Here is a 15,954-nt window from a genome sequence, read left to right as displayed (position 1 = left end):
TTTCAAAAGCTACTACTCATCTGGAAGTCAAAATTAGGAATCAAGTAAATGATGACTGCACTGACTTTTCTGTTAATTTAGTCCAAGTGTGTCTAGCAATGACATTTATTCATAGCTATGTTAGCTCATTTTAAGTATGATCTAACATGTTAGATAAATTTATAATAATTTATATACTTTCACCTCTCATCCAAAAGTTCTATTGTAAATACATTTTAGACATTCAAACTGTGGACAACATTCCATAAGCAAAATTGTGCTGAATGTAAACTTAATGTCAGATTTAAGACCTATTACAGCAAAATAATAATAATCACAAACCTTTTACCAAAACGTTTATTGAGCTGTCTTGAAAAGCGCGACATCAATAATTTATACGTCGCCCATACCGCAGAAACATACAAATGACGTCATAGCCTACAAAGGAAAGGTACTGGATTGTTTAAAACTTGCGCAATGTTGACTTTATGAGCCATAATTTGCTTCGTCAAAAGCTTTTCGTGCTCTTTTGAGCTCCTCATTCATTGTCAGCAGGTCTTTGACTCTGGCGAATTTGCGAGGGTCCTTTCGAATTAGGAAAACTATATCCTCCACCTGGACACGACCCTGGCGTCCAATGGACATGGCTTTATGAGTCATTTCTGTGATGAATTCGATTACTAGGTCCTCAAGTATGTCCACAGACTCTGTGTATGGGTTCTGGTCGTCTCCAAATCCGTACATCATACAACGAAGCTCCTTGGAAAAGAGCCTCTTTCTCCGCCCGTGGCCAACATCAACAACGCCGAAGCCATCTTCCCCTTCCTCGTCAAAACCAGTTTCGTCCTCCTCATCCGCCATTCTGCAAGGAAAACACGTTTATTGGTTTATGGTCAACATTCACGATAAATACGTGCCAAATAAAGTCAGCCTGAGTTTTAGTTTTAAGTAATTCCAACAGAACTTACCTTGCAAATCAACAATCAAAACGCTTGTAAGCCTTCCGGATCAGCACCACGTCGTTTCTGCGCATTCACCAGTTTACGTCATTTTTCTGCTTTACGACAGAAGAGGAAGCGCGCGCCCTCTATCTGTCTGTCTGTCTGCCTGCCTGTCTGTCTCACTTTGCGGTGTTTTGGAAGACAGAATTTTATGTTTAAGGATAAGGATAAAAGACTTTATTGATCTCACATCGGGGAAATTGCACGCTACAGCGGTAGCCCGTGGTGTACAATACAGAAAAGTACTAAAAGAAAAAAAAATAAAAGACTCTTCTATTATGTACATTGCTATGTACATTGCACAGTATATACAGAAATTAAAATTATATACAGGAGTGTCAGACAGTGTGAAGAAAAATTAAGGTGCAAATAAGACATTAACCATGCTAAAATGAAGGATTGCTTTGATAAGAAAATCATTCTGATCCAATCTCAAAGTAAAGCCTAAAAAATGAGTACATTCCACATTATACCCATAGTTTTTCTACACGTTGCATAATTTAATCATCCTGCATCCAAATAATTTATTTCATGTTCCAGTAAACAGTTGGTATTATTTGCACAGATTATATAAAGACAGAATAGCTGAGCAGAAAAAGTAAGAAGCCAGTTTATTTGGAATCCTTTCATTAATACAACACTGAAAGGTTCAAAAGGATACAAAAAATAATTGGACAAATAGTGAATAAAAACAATTACTGGCATTAATGTAAAGTGTTTTTGTGATATTAACCCTGTATTTATCTAACATTTATTTTGGTCTTTTGAATTTTTACACAAATAAGGTGGTTTTGAAAGACCATAAATATCTTTTTCAATATTGTCTCACATTTATACTGTCTTTTGTCTTTCTCACATAAGACTGTCAGGTAAAAAATCATGTAAAAAATATTTCCACTTGCGTACAGGTTTGTGCTAGATCAGAGCATAAGATATGGCACAGATTGGGGTCCGGTTGGCAATATGACAAATTATGGCATCACCAAATCTATGCCTTGTCTTTTTCTCAAGGGCCTCCCTCGGTCACCCTGCTCCTACTCCAGTGGTACAGAGACCAAACAGCCCTTATCAAGGGGCCACGGACCCCATACTCATGGAGCAGTATACCCCAAGGTATTTGACCGTGTCAAATGCCTTTTCTTGATCAACAAAACAGAAAACTGGTTGGGCAAATTCCCATGACCCCTCAAGCACACTGTGGAGTGAATGAAGCTGGTCCACTGTTCTACCACCGGGACGAAAACCTCCTGAATCTGGGGTTCAACTATCGGCCAAATCCTTCTCTCCAGTACTCTGGTGTAGACCTTCCCGAGGAGGTTGGATCAGTTGGAACACAACTTCTGGTCCCGCTTTTCGAAAACAGGTACCAGCCGCCCTGTCTGCTACTCCAGCGGCACTGTTAACAACTGCTATGTGATCTGGCAGAGGTGTGTCAGCCAGGACATCCTTACATCCAGAGACTTTAGGTGCAGGGCGGATCTCATCCACCCCTGACACCTTGTCACCAAGAGATTGCTAACTACCCCGGTGACTTCAGCTTGGGTGATGGCAGATTCTGCCTCAGAGTCCCCATCCCCATCATGGAAGGTGTGATGATGGGATTGAAGATATTTTTCTAGTCCATTAATATAACCCATAAATGGATTTTCCTTTTTAATGGTACAGGCATATATGAAAGCTTTTCAATTTCGGTGTTAAAAATGCATCCAAACTGGAAATACTAATTTATAACCAGGAATTGAGTATATATTTGCTTTTCTTTATGACAGACAATATATAAATAAAGATTGATTTGATTTTTGAAATTTTGGTTTCATAACTCCTTAATATTTAACTTTCACATTTTTCATTGGGATTCCATATGTCACTTGGTCGATCATCATGTATAGATATTAAGTTACATTTTTTTAAATTTAAGTGCAATTGTGGTGCTTTAGAACAGTGGTTCTTAACCTTGCTGGAGGTACTGAACCCCACCAGTTTCACATGCACATTCACTGAGCCCTTCTTTGTTGAAAAACAAAATATGATTTTTTTTTCAAATTCAAGACATAGGTATGTATTACTCTTGCACAAAATGAACCGTGCATTAACAACAAAACTAGCAAAACATGATTTTCAAACAAAAACATGCAATCAGGTAAGCAACTTCGTACGATGCTGTAAGGATCAGTTTGTTGATGGGTACAAAGCTAAGAACAGGCAGTGTAGCCTTTTCATCAAATCTGGCTCGTTTCACCTTGAATTCAGCAAGTGTTGTGTTCTTGTATTCCCCAGCTCCATGCAGCTTAAGGAAGTATTCTTTTAGTTTTGTCGGTGCAGGACTAGAATTGCTGAACTTGGTATGGCAAATCATTCAGTTAGGATGAAGACTGCCATCCATTATACATCCACATTGCACATATTAGTCTGACTGCTTTCTTTTTTGCTCAACATAGTTAGTATGAAGGGATTAAAATATTAAGGACGAAATCACACGATGTACCATCAGAACAGTCACAAATCGACTACTGAGTGCACTAAATTCCCTGCAGCACAGATAGGCCAAGTAATGTAGCATGATCACGTACAGCCAATGATGGCCAAGCGGGGAGTGTTATCACAAATCATGAGTTGGGTGTGTGTCTTGACCTGACGCACCAAACCCCTGGGGTTCGATTGAACCCAGGCTAGGAACCACTTCTTTAGAAAAATAATTTATTTTATTATCAAAGACTTCTCGACTGCCATCTTGAGGAAGGTTGTGGTATAATCAGCTAGTTAATCAGTTCATTACCTAATTAAGGGCAATGTCTCAGGTAAGTTTCGAGGTTAGCACAGCTGCACTGAGAACATATTTGTCCATTACACAATGTAGACGGTTAACTACTTAGTTATACACTTGTGCACATATGGTACACGTAGAATACGTTATTACGATACGATAGATAACGTTAGCTTTAAGGCATTTGGCTCCTATTAGCTGACGTAGTTCAACAGCTTGTTGTGTCTGTCTGTCTGTTTGTCAGTACTCATCTAAATTAATAGGATAGAGAATTGTAATTTGCAGATCTCAGTTTTCCCCCTCCCTCTCCAACTTCCCAGGAGGTGCATCAGTCTTAATTCGCAGGTGACCTTTCTGTAGGCATCCTGGATCCAGCGCACTCTGGCAGCCCCATATGGCACACCTGCAGTCCATTTACCGGGGCCTTCGCCTCATTGGATTAGTCCTCTTTTACTATATATTCTCCATTGGAATAACATTTTATAACAAATGGCTGATGACAGTAAGTATAAGCCTTTTATGTCATCATCAATAACGCATAGACTGCAGTTGTGTTATCATGTGACTTTGTTCTGTTTTTCTTCTGAGCCTTAAATTAGCCTACTATTTCTCTCAGGACTTCCAATATCCCCTCTTCATGACTTTAGTACACATCACTATAATCTTCTCACTTTCGGCTGCCACTCGAAGGATTCTGCATAGCTGGACAGGGAAGCCTCGTATAATTTTGAACTGGGCAGACTACCTCCAGAGAGTTGCTCCAACAGGTACGTCACCATAGTTTACCTGTAGGCCCAGGCTCCAACACTAGAGGTCGATACCTGCCATGTCACGTTACAATCCCACACTCGTCAAAGGGGGTTCTGACAGAGATGAGGGTAGAAGAAACAAGCCAAATTATACTTAATGGAAGAGAAAAGCAACTAACTCCATAGTGATTTGAGAGATGCATGAAAACTATCATTCAGCCAGAGAGACTGTCATGCTGACACTCAGGCAGATGAGTGTCGTGTGGAAGTTGGCATGGTGACATCAGTGTCTTAGAGGTTGCACAAGATATACAGAGTAATAAAATAAACCATTTTATTTATAGGTATCTTTCTGAGTACTCAAGGCCACCATGACAGTAATGAACAATATGTAAAGAAATACACGCATTAAGCCTTAAACCAAAGTCAGCAAGTCCTTCTGTTCCTATATCAAAATGTGGCAATTATTTGTTATAAGATAGTGGCAGAATGTCTATTGTCATGGTATTACTATGGTAATAATGCACGTCACTGGATAGTATAGAATCACATAGGTCATGTTCACTGGACATACTTGATTTAACAAATGCTGACTATTGGACTATTTTATTTATATGTGAAAAGAAATGTACATGCTCCTTCAAGTCCTTACTGTCATATTGTAATCAAATAGGTATTTAATCATTCTTTACTATGTAATGTTAAGTAGTGTTGTGAGAAGAATTATTGTCATTATTATTATCTTTAAATGCTATGATATGTAGATTTTGTTTGAGGAATGTTGACAGGAAAAGAAGAACATGAGAATGTTTTGTAAAAGTGCTGACGCTGCTTACAACCAAGCTCAGCACCCAGATGTATCCTGTTGGTCAAGATTAGAGAAGTTCATTAAGATGGGAGAAGATGTCACATCAATGCAAAGCCATTGTCTCCCCAACATCACTGTTTCTCTGTCTGTTACCCAGCTTTGGCCACAGCACTGGATATTGGGCTTTCGAACTGGAGTTTGCTCTTCATCACTATCAGTTTGTAAGTTTGTGGTTGAAACATTTTGTAATGAAATGTTTGCACTAAACCTGTTTTGTCTTTTAAGGTACACCATGACCAAGACGTCAGCGGTGCTCTTCATCCTTTTTTTCTCCCTAGCTTTTAAACTTGAAGAGCCCGTGAGTAACATTTTTGTTTCCAATTGTCAAAAGATTGTGAAATCTCTTTTTGTAAATGGTTAGGTATTGTTAATGTAAACCAGTTTTTGACAATCACCACATCACATGCACATGTGGCTGTGATAACTCTGCAAACCTTTTAAAAACTATTCATAGATTTCTGTGAATAATACAGTTGTACTGTTACAGTTTGCAAACACTTACATTATTAAACTACTATTGCTTGTTAATTAATGATTAAAAAAACACTTTCAAACTAGTTATTGAGGCAAAATTGATGGAAAAAATGAATCTGAAGTGATTCTGTCATATGTGGTAACTCAGCTTGTTGGGGGCTTGGCTCAGAAGTGGAGGGGTCCCTGGTTCAAGACCCAGCGCAGACAAACCTTGGAAGGTGTTCTGGTAGTAGAGGAATGTGCCAGAACACCTTCAGAGCACTGCCGAGGTACCCTTGAGCAAGGTACCGAACCCATAATTGCTCACATAGGGCCCTGCTGTAGCTGGGATAGGCTCCATCAGTCTCTACGTGACCAGCAACAGGCATCGTTAAATGTTTTCTTAATTGATCTGCAGTGACCCATGTTAAGCAAGGCCTGCATGCCAAAGACAGCAATTTAGCATAGTTTTGGCATAGTTGCAGAATGAAAGCAGGCAGGCAATTGATAACATTTCTAAAATATAATTGTTTCTGCCCCTAAGCATTCGCATTGTGCACATGATATCCTGTGAATGGGACAGAAAAAAATGTTTGTTTTCAGAAGAACTTTGATGATGTGTTTTGGTGTCAAACTGATATATTTGTACAGCGAGTCTTCACTATCTTCCAGCCGGAACAAAGTCCAGTTACAGTTCTTATACATTAGTTTCCGATAGGTTGAGATTGGGCAATATAAATGTGGGTTTTGTACCAATCAAACATACCACTTCTTGTATCTTATAAACCTTTTTAAACTTTTTATAGATGCCTATGAAATGAACTTATCTTTGCAATATACCGCATCTCGGTTGGTGGATGTACTTTGCATCTTGTTTTTATTTGCAGTGTTCTGACCTCAGATTGATTTCTTTGGAATGCTTTTACTCTATCATTGCTCTGCCTTTTGACCAGAATCCCCTTCTCATCATTGTGGTCCTGCTGATCTCTGGTGGTCTTTTCATGTTTACATTTGAGTCAACCCAGTTCAATCTGGAGGGCTTTGTCATGGTGCTGTTAGCATCCTTTCTAGGGGGCATCCGCTGGACCCTCACACAGGTCCTCATGCAGAAAGCAGAACTTGGTCAGTGCAAAGATGATAAATATTAGTGTCAGTACAGAGAATTCACATTATTTCTAACTTTATTTTTGTTGTCTCATCATTCAGGTCTTCAAAACCCGGTAGATGCCTTGTATCACATTCAGCCACTCATGTTCATTGGGCTCTTCCCCCTTTTCCAGTATAACGAAGGTCCGTATTAGGGTTTGTTATACTTCCTCATCTCTTCATGTATTCAAGATTTCTATCACCATTAATTCATATTTCATATTTTAATTTTGTGAAAAATATATTCAGAGTGGGAGTGAAATGCACCTTTTAAGGTGCTATATAGGGATCATTATCATGTATATGAGCTTATTTATTCTTTTATTTAATCTTTATTCTGGAAATTGTAAAATATATTTATATATTTTTTATTGTTCATTGCAAAGGCCTGTTTGATAAAGAATTTAGGGGTCACTTTGTCAAAATTGATATTGAAATGATGTAAAACAGTTATGGTTTCTCTCTTTTTTTACTAATTTGCATAAGGAATATATTTTTAAATGATATATTCTATGTATTTCTTCAGTAAAACTTTGCCACATGTGTTGCTAGATAACATTTAATTGACATATTTGTAAAATGCATAAAAATGTGAATGATGTTTTCCAATTTTACACCAAAGCTAAAGAGTTAAGTCATAAGTAATATTATTTAATTAAATGCTGAATTATTATTGAATCAAATACCAAAGCAAAAGTTTTAAATGGTATCTGAGGCCTAAATGTTCTGTAAACTGACCCCAGTTCGTATGAAAACTCATCGACTGGGGCGAGACAGCCCGTAACTGAGCTGTGCACGTTTGTACTGCTGAATTATATTTCCATACTGTCCAGACCTAATTTTAAACACTTTCTGTATCAAGGGGCACACCCTTTAACAACTCTCAGTGCAAATATACCAGTAATAGGTGGAAGGCAGACTTCCCTTGGAAGTCAAATTGATGTAAAAGCTGCTTAAATATTGAGGGGAAGTTTGTTCCAGAACTGGTTCCAAACCAAATATCCCTCATGCATATGCAGGGCTTTCTTCCTTGAAGGAAATATCTAGCAAGACAATGCATAATGCAGGGAAAGAGAACTATTAATCAACCAAAATTATCTTCATTGAGTATTTGGTCCATTAAAGAGACGTAATAATGTTGTAATTATAAGTATAACTTCACAAACTCTGATCCGTGTAATGGTTTTTATCCCTTGGTGGTCTACTATTCCATGTATTCCATCCCATACCTTAGTTGCAAATACATTGATGGAGTAGTAACATCCAAGTATGACATTCTTGAAGAAGTTATATTTGGTTGATTTAGTTCTAAATAGCTTGTCATGTTTTCCAGGGCTGCGCCTCAGCACATCAGATAAGTTATTCCGGGTGACGGAGCTCTCACCATTCCTACATTCGGTCCTCGCCCTGTTTAGTGGAGGCCTGCTGGCATTTGGTTTGAGCTTTTCCGAGTTCCTGCTTGTCTCTTATACGTCCAGCCTTACGTTATCCATCGCAGGGATTTTTAAGGTAACTTTTTAAAATATACTTGTATTGTTCAAACCTCTATTAATATGATTTTTTGTGACACATAAATAAAAACATATACAATTGATTTAATAGACTGAATACACTGATTTGCAAATCCTTTTCATTCTGGATTCCATTGAATATGCTACAAAGACAAGACTCGTGTGTTCAGAATGGTAATCATTTTCCTTTTTTTCCATTCACTCATTTTGAATGGAATGCAGTATGTTCCAAAAAAAAAAAGCATTTTTTTCTTCTATCTTACTTCACCTTTCTACCCAATAAACTGAGGACGTGAACTGTTAAAGCTAAGTGGACTCCTTTGCCATTCTTGCTTGATGTATGACATCAAGGTCCTGGTTTTCTTCTCAGAAGGTTGTTGGGTTTTTTGTGCAGTCCTGCCTAAGTGATCAGATGTCACTGGTATTCAGTGTTAGTTTTCAGTTGTGCTGCTTCCGTAAAGACATTTCTCGTTTCTCTGAATCTTTTGATGACGTCATGGGCTCTATATGATAGAATTGTTGCATTTGTACCTGTTCTGTTGGCCTTGTTGCTTGTGCAGTTGTTGACAAAGTGGTGAAATTTGCCCTGTCAAAGGAGCCTTTTAGGGTGAACGTGTTGCAGGTATCAGATAAAAAATAAAGGTAATGAAGATTAATATTGAATATTAAATAAAGTCATACTCATGTTAAGAGCCAAGTAGGTTCACACATATAAGGAATTACATCTGGTGATATTGGTGCATAAAACATACAAGAAAAACATTTGTACAAAAAGGAAAATAGAGCAATGGGAAGTAAAATATAGTAATATAAAGTAAAATAGAGTAATAATTTAGACCATCATATAAAGTAGTAAAGGCAACATACAAGAATACAAGCACAAAACTACACATACTGTTAAATACACAGCTTGACTTTGGGGTGAATTCAGGTTTAAAAGGATTTGCAAATCATTTTGTTCCGATTTTATTGACATTTAGTCAATGCTCCAACTTGTACTGCATCTTTGTTTTAAAGTCAATTTGTCAAACGTTGTTATGTAACATTAAAATTGATTAGATTGTTGTTGCTACTCCTACAAAGTCCTCTGTAAATCAGACAAGCTGTTTTAATATCATCATGTTGCCAGCAGCCATGTTCTGATCTTGTTTAGACGTTTAAACCAGATTTGGTTGACCAACATCAGCCACAACGCTTGTTATTAACAGCATTATAATGTTGGCCTCGGCACTGCGCAGTTCTCTTCGCTGACCTATCAAAAGCTTTAAACGCTCGAGACCATAATATTCTAGTTGGTCAACTCTCATCCACCTGGTTTATCTCTCAGTCTCCACAAGGATCCATACACAGCCCTCTTTTGTCCTACTTATAAATTTATAATATCGTGCTTCAGGTTTCGACGGCTATTACTGTGCAGATGACACAGCCTTGGGCAGGATTACGTCCGCTCTTAATTGAGCTTTTGAGAACCTAAAATCTGCCTTTGGCAAATCTAGCTCTTAAAATTGTAAAATTATTGTATGTCTGACCACAATTTTGGTAATGAATATCACATCCTCAATGCTGAAACCGACATCTTATCATAGGAGACTCATTTTCCACAGACTATTTACCACTGCATCTGATCTAGTAAAGTTGGCTGGCCCAGTCTTTGCACCCATAGGGGACAGCCCTGTTTTTATTGATCTCCGGGCCCAACTTGAGAAGCTTCCATCATATTTAACCTCACTTATTAATGCTGCTTCACTGAATTCCAAACACATTCACAGTCTCAGGCCAATCAGATTATCCCTCATGTGGAGACCAAATTAGGAATGACCATCTTTACCTTCCATGCTCCATACGGCTGGAATAAACAACTCAGGACTCACTGGAACTCAACAAATTCAATTCAATAGAGGCATTCAATGTCACAGTGATGAGCATTTAGCCTTCCTGCTATTCTTAATCAGGTTCTCTCTCATATTTTGCACTTTATAGTTCACTAATGTTTTGTGATCTGAATTTTGAATTGTCTTCAATTGCAGGGTGTCCTTGAAAAAGCGGTTATATAGGTTTAAGGACATAATCATATTTATTATTTGTATTTTTCTACAGGAAGTGTCTACTCTACTTTTAGCAGCATTTCTAATGGGAGACAAAGTGTCTCTCCTCAACTGGCTCGGATTTGCTGTGTGTCTATGTGGAATTTCATTACATGTGGGACTCAAGGCATGTAAGTCAAAAAGTAAGTGTAACTTGGTACTTTTAAATATTAAACATGCAGTCAGCTCAATGAAAAGTATTTGTGATTTGTTCTTTGCTCATAACTATTCAGAAAATTGAAAGTTATGAATCGTCAATTTCTACTGTTGTAAGTTTGCCTGCAGGACACAAGTCATCTACAGTAACGTATCCAGTTTGAGCTCCATGCAGACTTCAGAACAGTCTGTGAAGTAAAACAAATCCACAGTACCGAAATGTCTGCACCTTAAAGGGTGTATCAGGAATTCTGAGAAAAAATATCATGTTCTCAATTTAAAACGGAGCATTCAGGCCTCTCCCTCTCAGTAGCAAAGCTTTTAACAGTCAGAACGTTTATATGACACTCCCAAAAATGAATTACTACCCCAATCCAACCATCTCTAGGTACCTAAAATGCACGTAAATGCGGTATTCCAACTGATATTTGGCACACTTTGGGAAATCAATATGCTCTGGCATGTGTCAATTAGAGTTAAACTAGACAATGCATGTACCTGTGCTCCGCTACCTTTGCATAGCCCGTGATCCCAGAAGAAAGTTAGCATACGTTCTGGTCTATCTCTGGAAATACACATGACCTGGGGGGACAGTGTGCACCTTGTTTGCACAATAAGTAAATAGTGCATCAAGTATGAGATGAACAAAGCCATCTTTCCATTGGCAGAAATGCCATCATGCTGCCTGACTCCAGTTATTTATCATGCGTTGTAATGTGTCAAACAAAAATGGGACGTATTAAGATGCCAAAAGATGCATATCGCCACCTAGTGTTAAAGAGGACATGTTCCTGTCAGTTACTTGACTTTATCCTTTGCATTTAAACTGGGACAAGGAATGAATTCCTTGTACTGTGTGAGGACTGATCTCCTGTAATTGAGCAATTATCTGATACAACCTTTAACAGTGGTTACAAGATTGTATGGATGTAATTACAAAAATATATTGCCATACCTGTAGTACAATTCATCTATCTGTAATGTTTTGGATTGTTACTCTTTGGGAAAAGTTGTCTTTGAAGTATCTGATTAATGTGAATCACCAAGATCAAAAGAGAAAAAAATAACAGAAATGTCTCTTTCCAGAAACCCTGATTGGCTTTCTTAAGGTAACCTTAAAATCTTTTTGTGAGTCATTGGGACATATGTAAAACTGGGGATTTTTTTTTCTTAATAAGACTCAGAGAAAATTTGCAGCCTTGCTCACTTATGTTACTGAACGCTCTTGATATCTCACCTGGTAGAGACTCTCAGTAATGTCTGCAGGATTTCTGGAGTATTGTGTAGGTCAGTAAGGTGTCTTTTTGACAACTGCTGTGTCTTCAGCGCCATTAGTGGTCATCATCGCTGGTCCGTGCCACAGGGCAACTGCTCATGACCACTGAGGAGCTGGTCAGGACCACTGTGTGACTGGTCACAGCCCTGCATAATCAACGCTACTATTTTTACTACCACTAGTACGATGACTACTACTAGTAATAGTGATTATGTTGTTCATAACATTGTTATAAAGCCTCCGGTATTGTTTGGAATGAGGGTCTTTCTAAACACCGAAATCAAATAATCTGCATTTAAGTCTAATAACCCACACTATGTTTGTTTTTTTTAACCATTTCTGAGGTTTTTTTTAAATTTTATTTTATATTTCTTCAACCTAATCATATTCAAAAATGGTCCTATATTTAACTCTATTTGTATAGAAGAAATGACACCCACACACATCTTCACGGTGGGGGGTGTCTCTGTCCACCACTCCGACACCTCCCACATGACTGTAAAACTTGATGCGACCAGAACATGACCAGAACCACCGGCTAACATAGCCTTTTTAAAAAACAAATTGGGATTAGCTGAGTCGCTTCAGGACATGATGTGGACAATCTGCTTGTCTGTTTGCTCCACAAATGGTGTATTCCCTGGTCATGGGAATAGCACCCCCCATGATGGCAGAGAAATATTTGACTCAGTCAGATACCGGAGGGTGATTGCACTTTTAAATACCAGATCAATAGAATTTCATACACCCAAGACAAATATATCACATTAATTTATCTCACAGTGTTGTCATCACAGTAAAAAAGGTAAAGGTGTATTTAAAGTCTAATAACTACTGTAAAGACCAGTAACAAACTGTTCAGTCAACAGATGGGTGGCGAGAACCACCTACCCATCTTTCTTCTATGGCCAAAACATGAACATTTCTCTCTTCAAATGAGTGTCCCTTATCTTTTAGGTGTAGAGGGACAGCTGAATCCTGTCCTGGGAAGTTGGCCCTCCTGTGTTGGGCCATGCATCTGTGCATTGGCTGTTTGTTTTCACCAATATGCAGATCTATATAATCTGCACTGCACTAGACAACATAAACTGCAGCCTATTGCTTAGTTTGTCCGGATGGTTTGTCTTTAGGGTGGACCAGTGTAAAGGAAGTTCAGATGAATTTTATAGGCCAAGAATTGTAAATATTTTAGGTAGTGCAGTTTCTTTTTTGTTTTTTTTGGTGTCTGAACTGTAGAATCGGATTTGATCTTATTTTTTAGGGTGTTTAACAACAATCTCATATTCAGGAAAACTTGATTTATGTAAAAAAGTATCTCCTGATGTCAGAAATACACTAAAGATAGACTTTTTGAATGAACTGGTGCATGATGAACAGACGATTGATGTGGGAAACAACATGAGTGGTTGTTTAGAAGATCATTGTTGTATACATTAAGTAACCAAAAGGCCAGAACTGGATTGAATGCTTACTGTATCTGTTTTGTGACCTTTCCCATTAGATAGAGGCCCAACTTTAAGGAAGATCAACACCAAGAGCCAGGAACTTGAGCTTCCCTTATTGGGGAAGAGCAATAGCGAGACAGAGGACTCCGCAGATGATGAATACAATGATGAAGAAAAGTAGCAACAGTTCCCTCTGCATTGATCCAGTGCCTTGGTTCTACTGCACGCACTTCACCACTCCAGCCACAGCAGTTCCAGTTTGGGAGACGCATCCAGACCATCGTCAGCTCTATAATTGGTCTTTAGGACATTTTTGGGCTCCTTGTTAGATGTTTATGAAGTGTAGCAGGACACACATGCAGCTCATTTGGTTGTAAAAAGCTTTAAAATAATACATTCTGGCATCTTTTTTCCAGGGAGTTTGTCATTTCTTTCTCATATTGAGAAAAGTTTGTGATGCGAATGCATTATTTATGACGGACTACAGGGATGGTCTTTGGGAAGTGGTGCAGGTCCCCACCAAGAGAACTGTTGGGAATTGTAACAACAAGGCTATAACAGATATGGGGATTATAAATGATGTGTATCTCAATTGGAAGCCTGATTCTCCAGAAGGAAAAAAACACACACTTCTGTTTTATGTGAGGAAATGGTAATAGTGAATTTTGTTTAAAGATTTCCAGGGTTTTTTTTGGCTTTAATTCAATGTATCTGGAAAAATGTTGTAGCTTTTTAAGAACATTGATGTCCAGTTTTATAATTTATTAGTTATTATTTAAGCAGTTATAAAATAAGCCCACTCTGATTTCTTCAATATAAAAATGATTTTCCAATCAAGTTGATAACCAAGCTCTTTTGAGATACTGCTCTAGCATTCCAAGGAACTCTATTTTTGGATTATACCAAAGCATTTTTGTGAGAAAATTACTTAAATATGTTCCTAATTTGTTAGCTAATCTACAGTCCATCTTCACAATAAGTGAATCGCCAAGACTATTCTGTGTTGATGCTATTATGTGTTTCAAGAATCGGTTTGACATAAGGATGCTGTACCATCTATACAATTACTGTCATTCTCAAGGCTAGTCAAGCACTCAATCATTTCACTTATGATGGGAAATCAAGGAAAATACAGTAGGACCATGAACTCTGTTGTACTCAGCCTCAAGCAAGTTATTCGAGGGTTAGAAATGTGCTTTACTTAACTGTCCCGCCTGCATTAAAGACTGATATTACCTTTGTTAGTGCTCAAACTATCTTACATTCCCCGAAGCTAGAACTCTCTACTAAACGCTTCACCTGTAGATACCAAAGACAGCAAGAGACCAGTGTCCAACCGAGTCATGGAGGGTCCACGCCATGCGTGGAGGTGAGCCCAAATATCTCCTGCCAAGCTTCCACACAAGATCAGGCTCCTTCCCCCAGTGAGATGACATGTCCTACAAGGTTTTGGTTCATTTTGGGTCGTGGAGGCACACGACCATGACTACAGCCCAAACCGCATTGCACCAGCACCTCATGGACCTTCCTGCAGAAAGTGAGCGGACTGGAAGATGGACCCAATTTGTCCTTCCGAGCTGAGCCTGGCTGGGCCTTTTGGACAAAGAGCCATCCACCAGGCACCCTGGTAAAGCCAATCCAGCCAACAGAAACATCCTTGCCTTGTTTTCCATGGTGAACCATCCTTAGTCTGACCCATCACTGGCCATTATGCCCCCGCCAATACAGTATATCTTTGACGAGACACGGGTGAAACTGTTCCCGGCTCTTGTGAGAAACTCATCAATCTGAGGCGTCACTCCAGCGGGACTGAAAGAAACTCCACTGGGTTTAGACCATGATTTGAACAATATAAAAGTATGCAACAAAAGTCACCTAATGACTTGCCTGAGTAGTTACAGAAAAGCACATCAACCCTCACAGCAAATCTGTAGTAATTTATTCATAAATTGAAAACATTATCCCCAAAAACACATGGATATTTATAGAGAAACAGGTCCACTTCCTCCTTGGACTATAGTAAAAGTACAGTCGAGACGATTTATCAATCCTTGATTATGGGGACATAATTCATAGGCATGCTGCTGCTTCCATCCCAGAACCCTTTGACTCATTTTATCCATCTGCTACGTTCATTACTGGAGATCCTTAAAATATTGATCGTTGGAATTCTGTTGCACAGAGACTTTTACTACCACATATATCATTAATACCATGCTGGACTGGACCACAGGAACTTGCCAAACCTGCTCATTTTACACTTCAAGTCTCCCACAGGTTTATTGTAGCCTAAGAAACTCTGCTTGAGGTTTTGGTACATCATCCACATGGAATCATCTTTAAAACATACTTGTGACTGACACTCTCATTACTCTGGGACATTTTAACAATGTCCTCCAACCACCTCACTTCAGTACGGACCTTCACTGTGGAGGATTGTTTATTCTGTCCTAGCGTTAGGAGTTGTCTTAATCTTTGTTTAATTTTTTTTCCCCTGTTGTACCTGGAGGTCATTGCAGATG

General features: G+C 38.5%; 2 protein-coding genes across 3 annotated transcripts; one reads left to right on the top strand and one right to left on the bottom strand.

Moving 5' to 3' along the window:
* Nucleotides 1–318: 318 nt before the first annotated feature.
* Nucleotides 319–1,107, bottom strand: taf13 (TATA-box binding protein associated factor 13). Its single transcript, XM_057039747.1, has 2 exons — nucleotides 948–1,107; nucleotides 319–841 (listed from the first exon to the last, which is right to left on the bottom strand). The coding sequence occupies exon 2, from the start codon at nucleotides 838–840 to the stop codon at nucleotides 466–468; it is 375 nt and encodes a 124-aa protein (XP_056895727.1). The 5' UTR covers nucleotide 841; nucleotides 948–1,107; the 3' UTR covers nucleotides 319–465.
* Nucleotides 1,108–3,870: 2,763 nt separating this feature from the next.
* On the top strand, nucleotides 3,871–14,672 carry slc35c2 (solute carrier family 35 member C2). 2 transcript variants are annotated; one of them, XM_057039745.1, is made up of 10 exons: nucleotides 3,871–4,246; nucleotides 4,361–4,511; nucleotides 5,459–5,522; nucleotides 5,587–5,659; nucleotides 6,768–6,936; nucleotides 7,021–7,104; nucleotides 8,294–8,469; nucleotides 10,569–10,698; nucleotides 11,798–11,820; nucleotides 13,489–14,672. In XM_057039745.1, the coding sequence occupies exons 1-10, from the start codon at nucleotides 4,139–4,141 to the stop codon at nucleotides 13,504–13,506; spliced, it is 996 nt and encodes a 331-aa protein (XP_056895725.1). In that variant the 5' UTR covers nucleotides 3,871–4,138; the 3' UTR covers nucleotides 13,507–14,672. The 2 variants fall into 2 exon arrangements, with proteins under 2 accessions (XP_056895725.1, XP_056895724.1); XM_057039744.1 differs by lacking the exon at nucleotides 11,798–11,820 and having other exon boundaries at nucleotides 3,883–4,246.
* Nucleotides 14,673–15,954: the final 1,282 nt, after the last annotated feature.

Source organism: Takifugu flavidus, chromosome 8 (genome assembly GCF_003711565.1).
Source record: "Takifugu flavidus isolate HTHZ2018 chromosome 8, ASM371156v2, whole genome shotgun sequence".
Classification (NCBI taxonomy): Eukaryota; Metazoa; Chordata; class Actinopteri; order Tetraodontiformes; family Tetraodontidae; genus Takifugu; species Takifugu flavidus.
Note: the sequence above shows the minus strand (reverse complement) of the source record. Positions and strands in the feature narration are given on the sequence as shown.

Coding starts and splice junctions, on each gene's coding strand:
- taf13 (XM_057039747.1), bottom strand. CDS start 840: ATGGCGGATGAGGAGGACGAAACTGGTTTTGACGAGGAAGGGGAAGAT.
- slc35c2 (XM_057039744.1), top strand. CDS start 4,139: ATGGCACACCTGCAGTCCATTTACCGGGGCCTTCGCCTCATTGGATTA. Junction 4,512..5,458: donor CCAGAGAGTTGCTCCAACAG/GTACGTCACCAT, acceptor TCTGTTACCCAG/CTTTGGCCACAGCACTGGAT. Junction 10,699..13,488: donor CAAGGCATGTAAGTCAAAAA/GTAAGTGTAACT, acceptor CTTTCCCATTAG/ATAGAGGCCCAACTTTAAGG.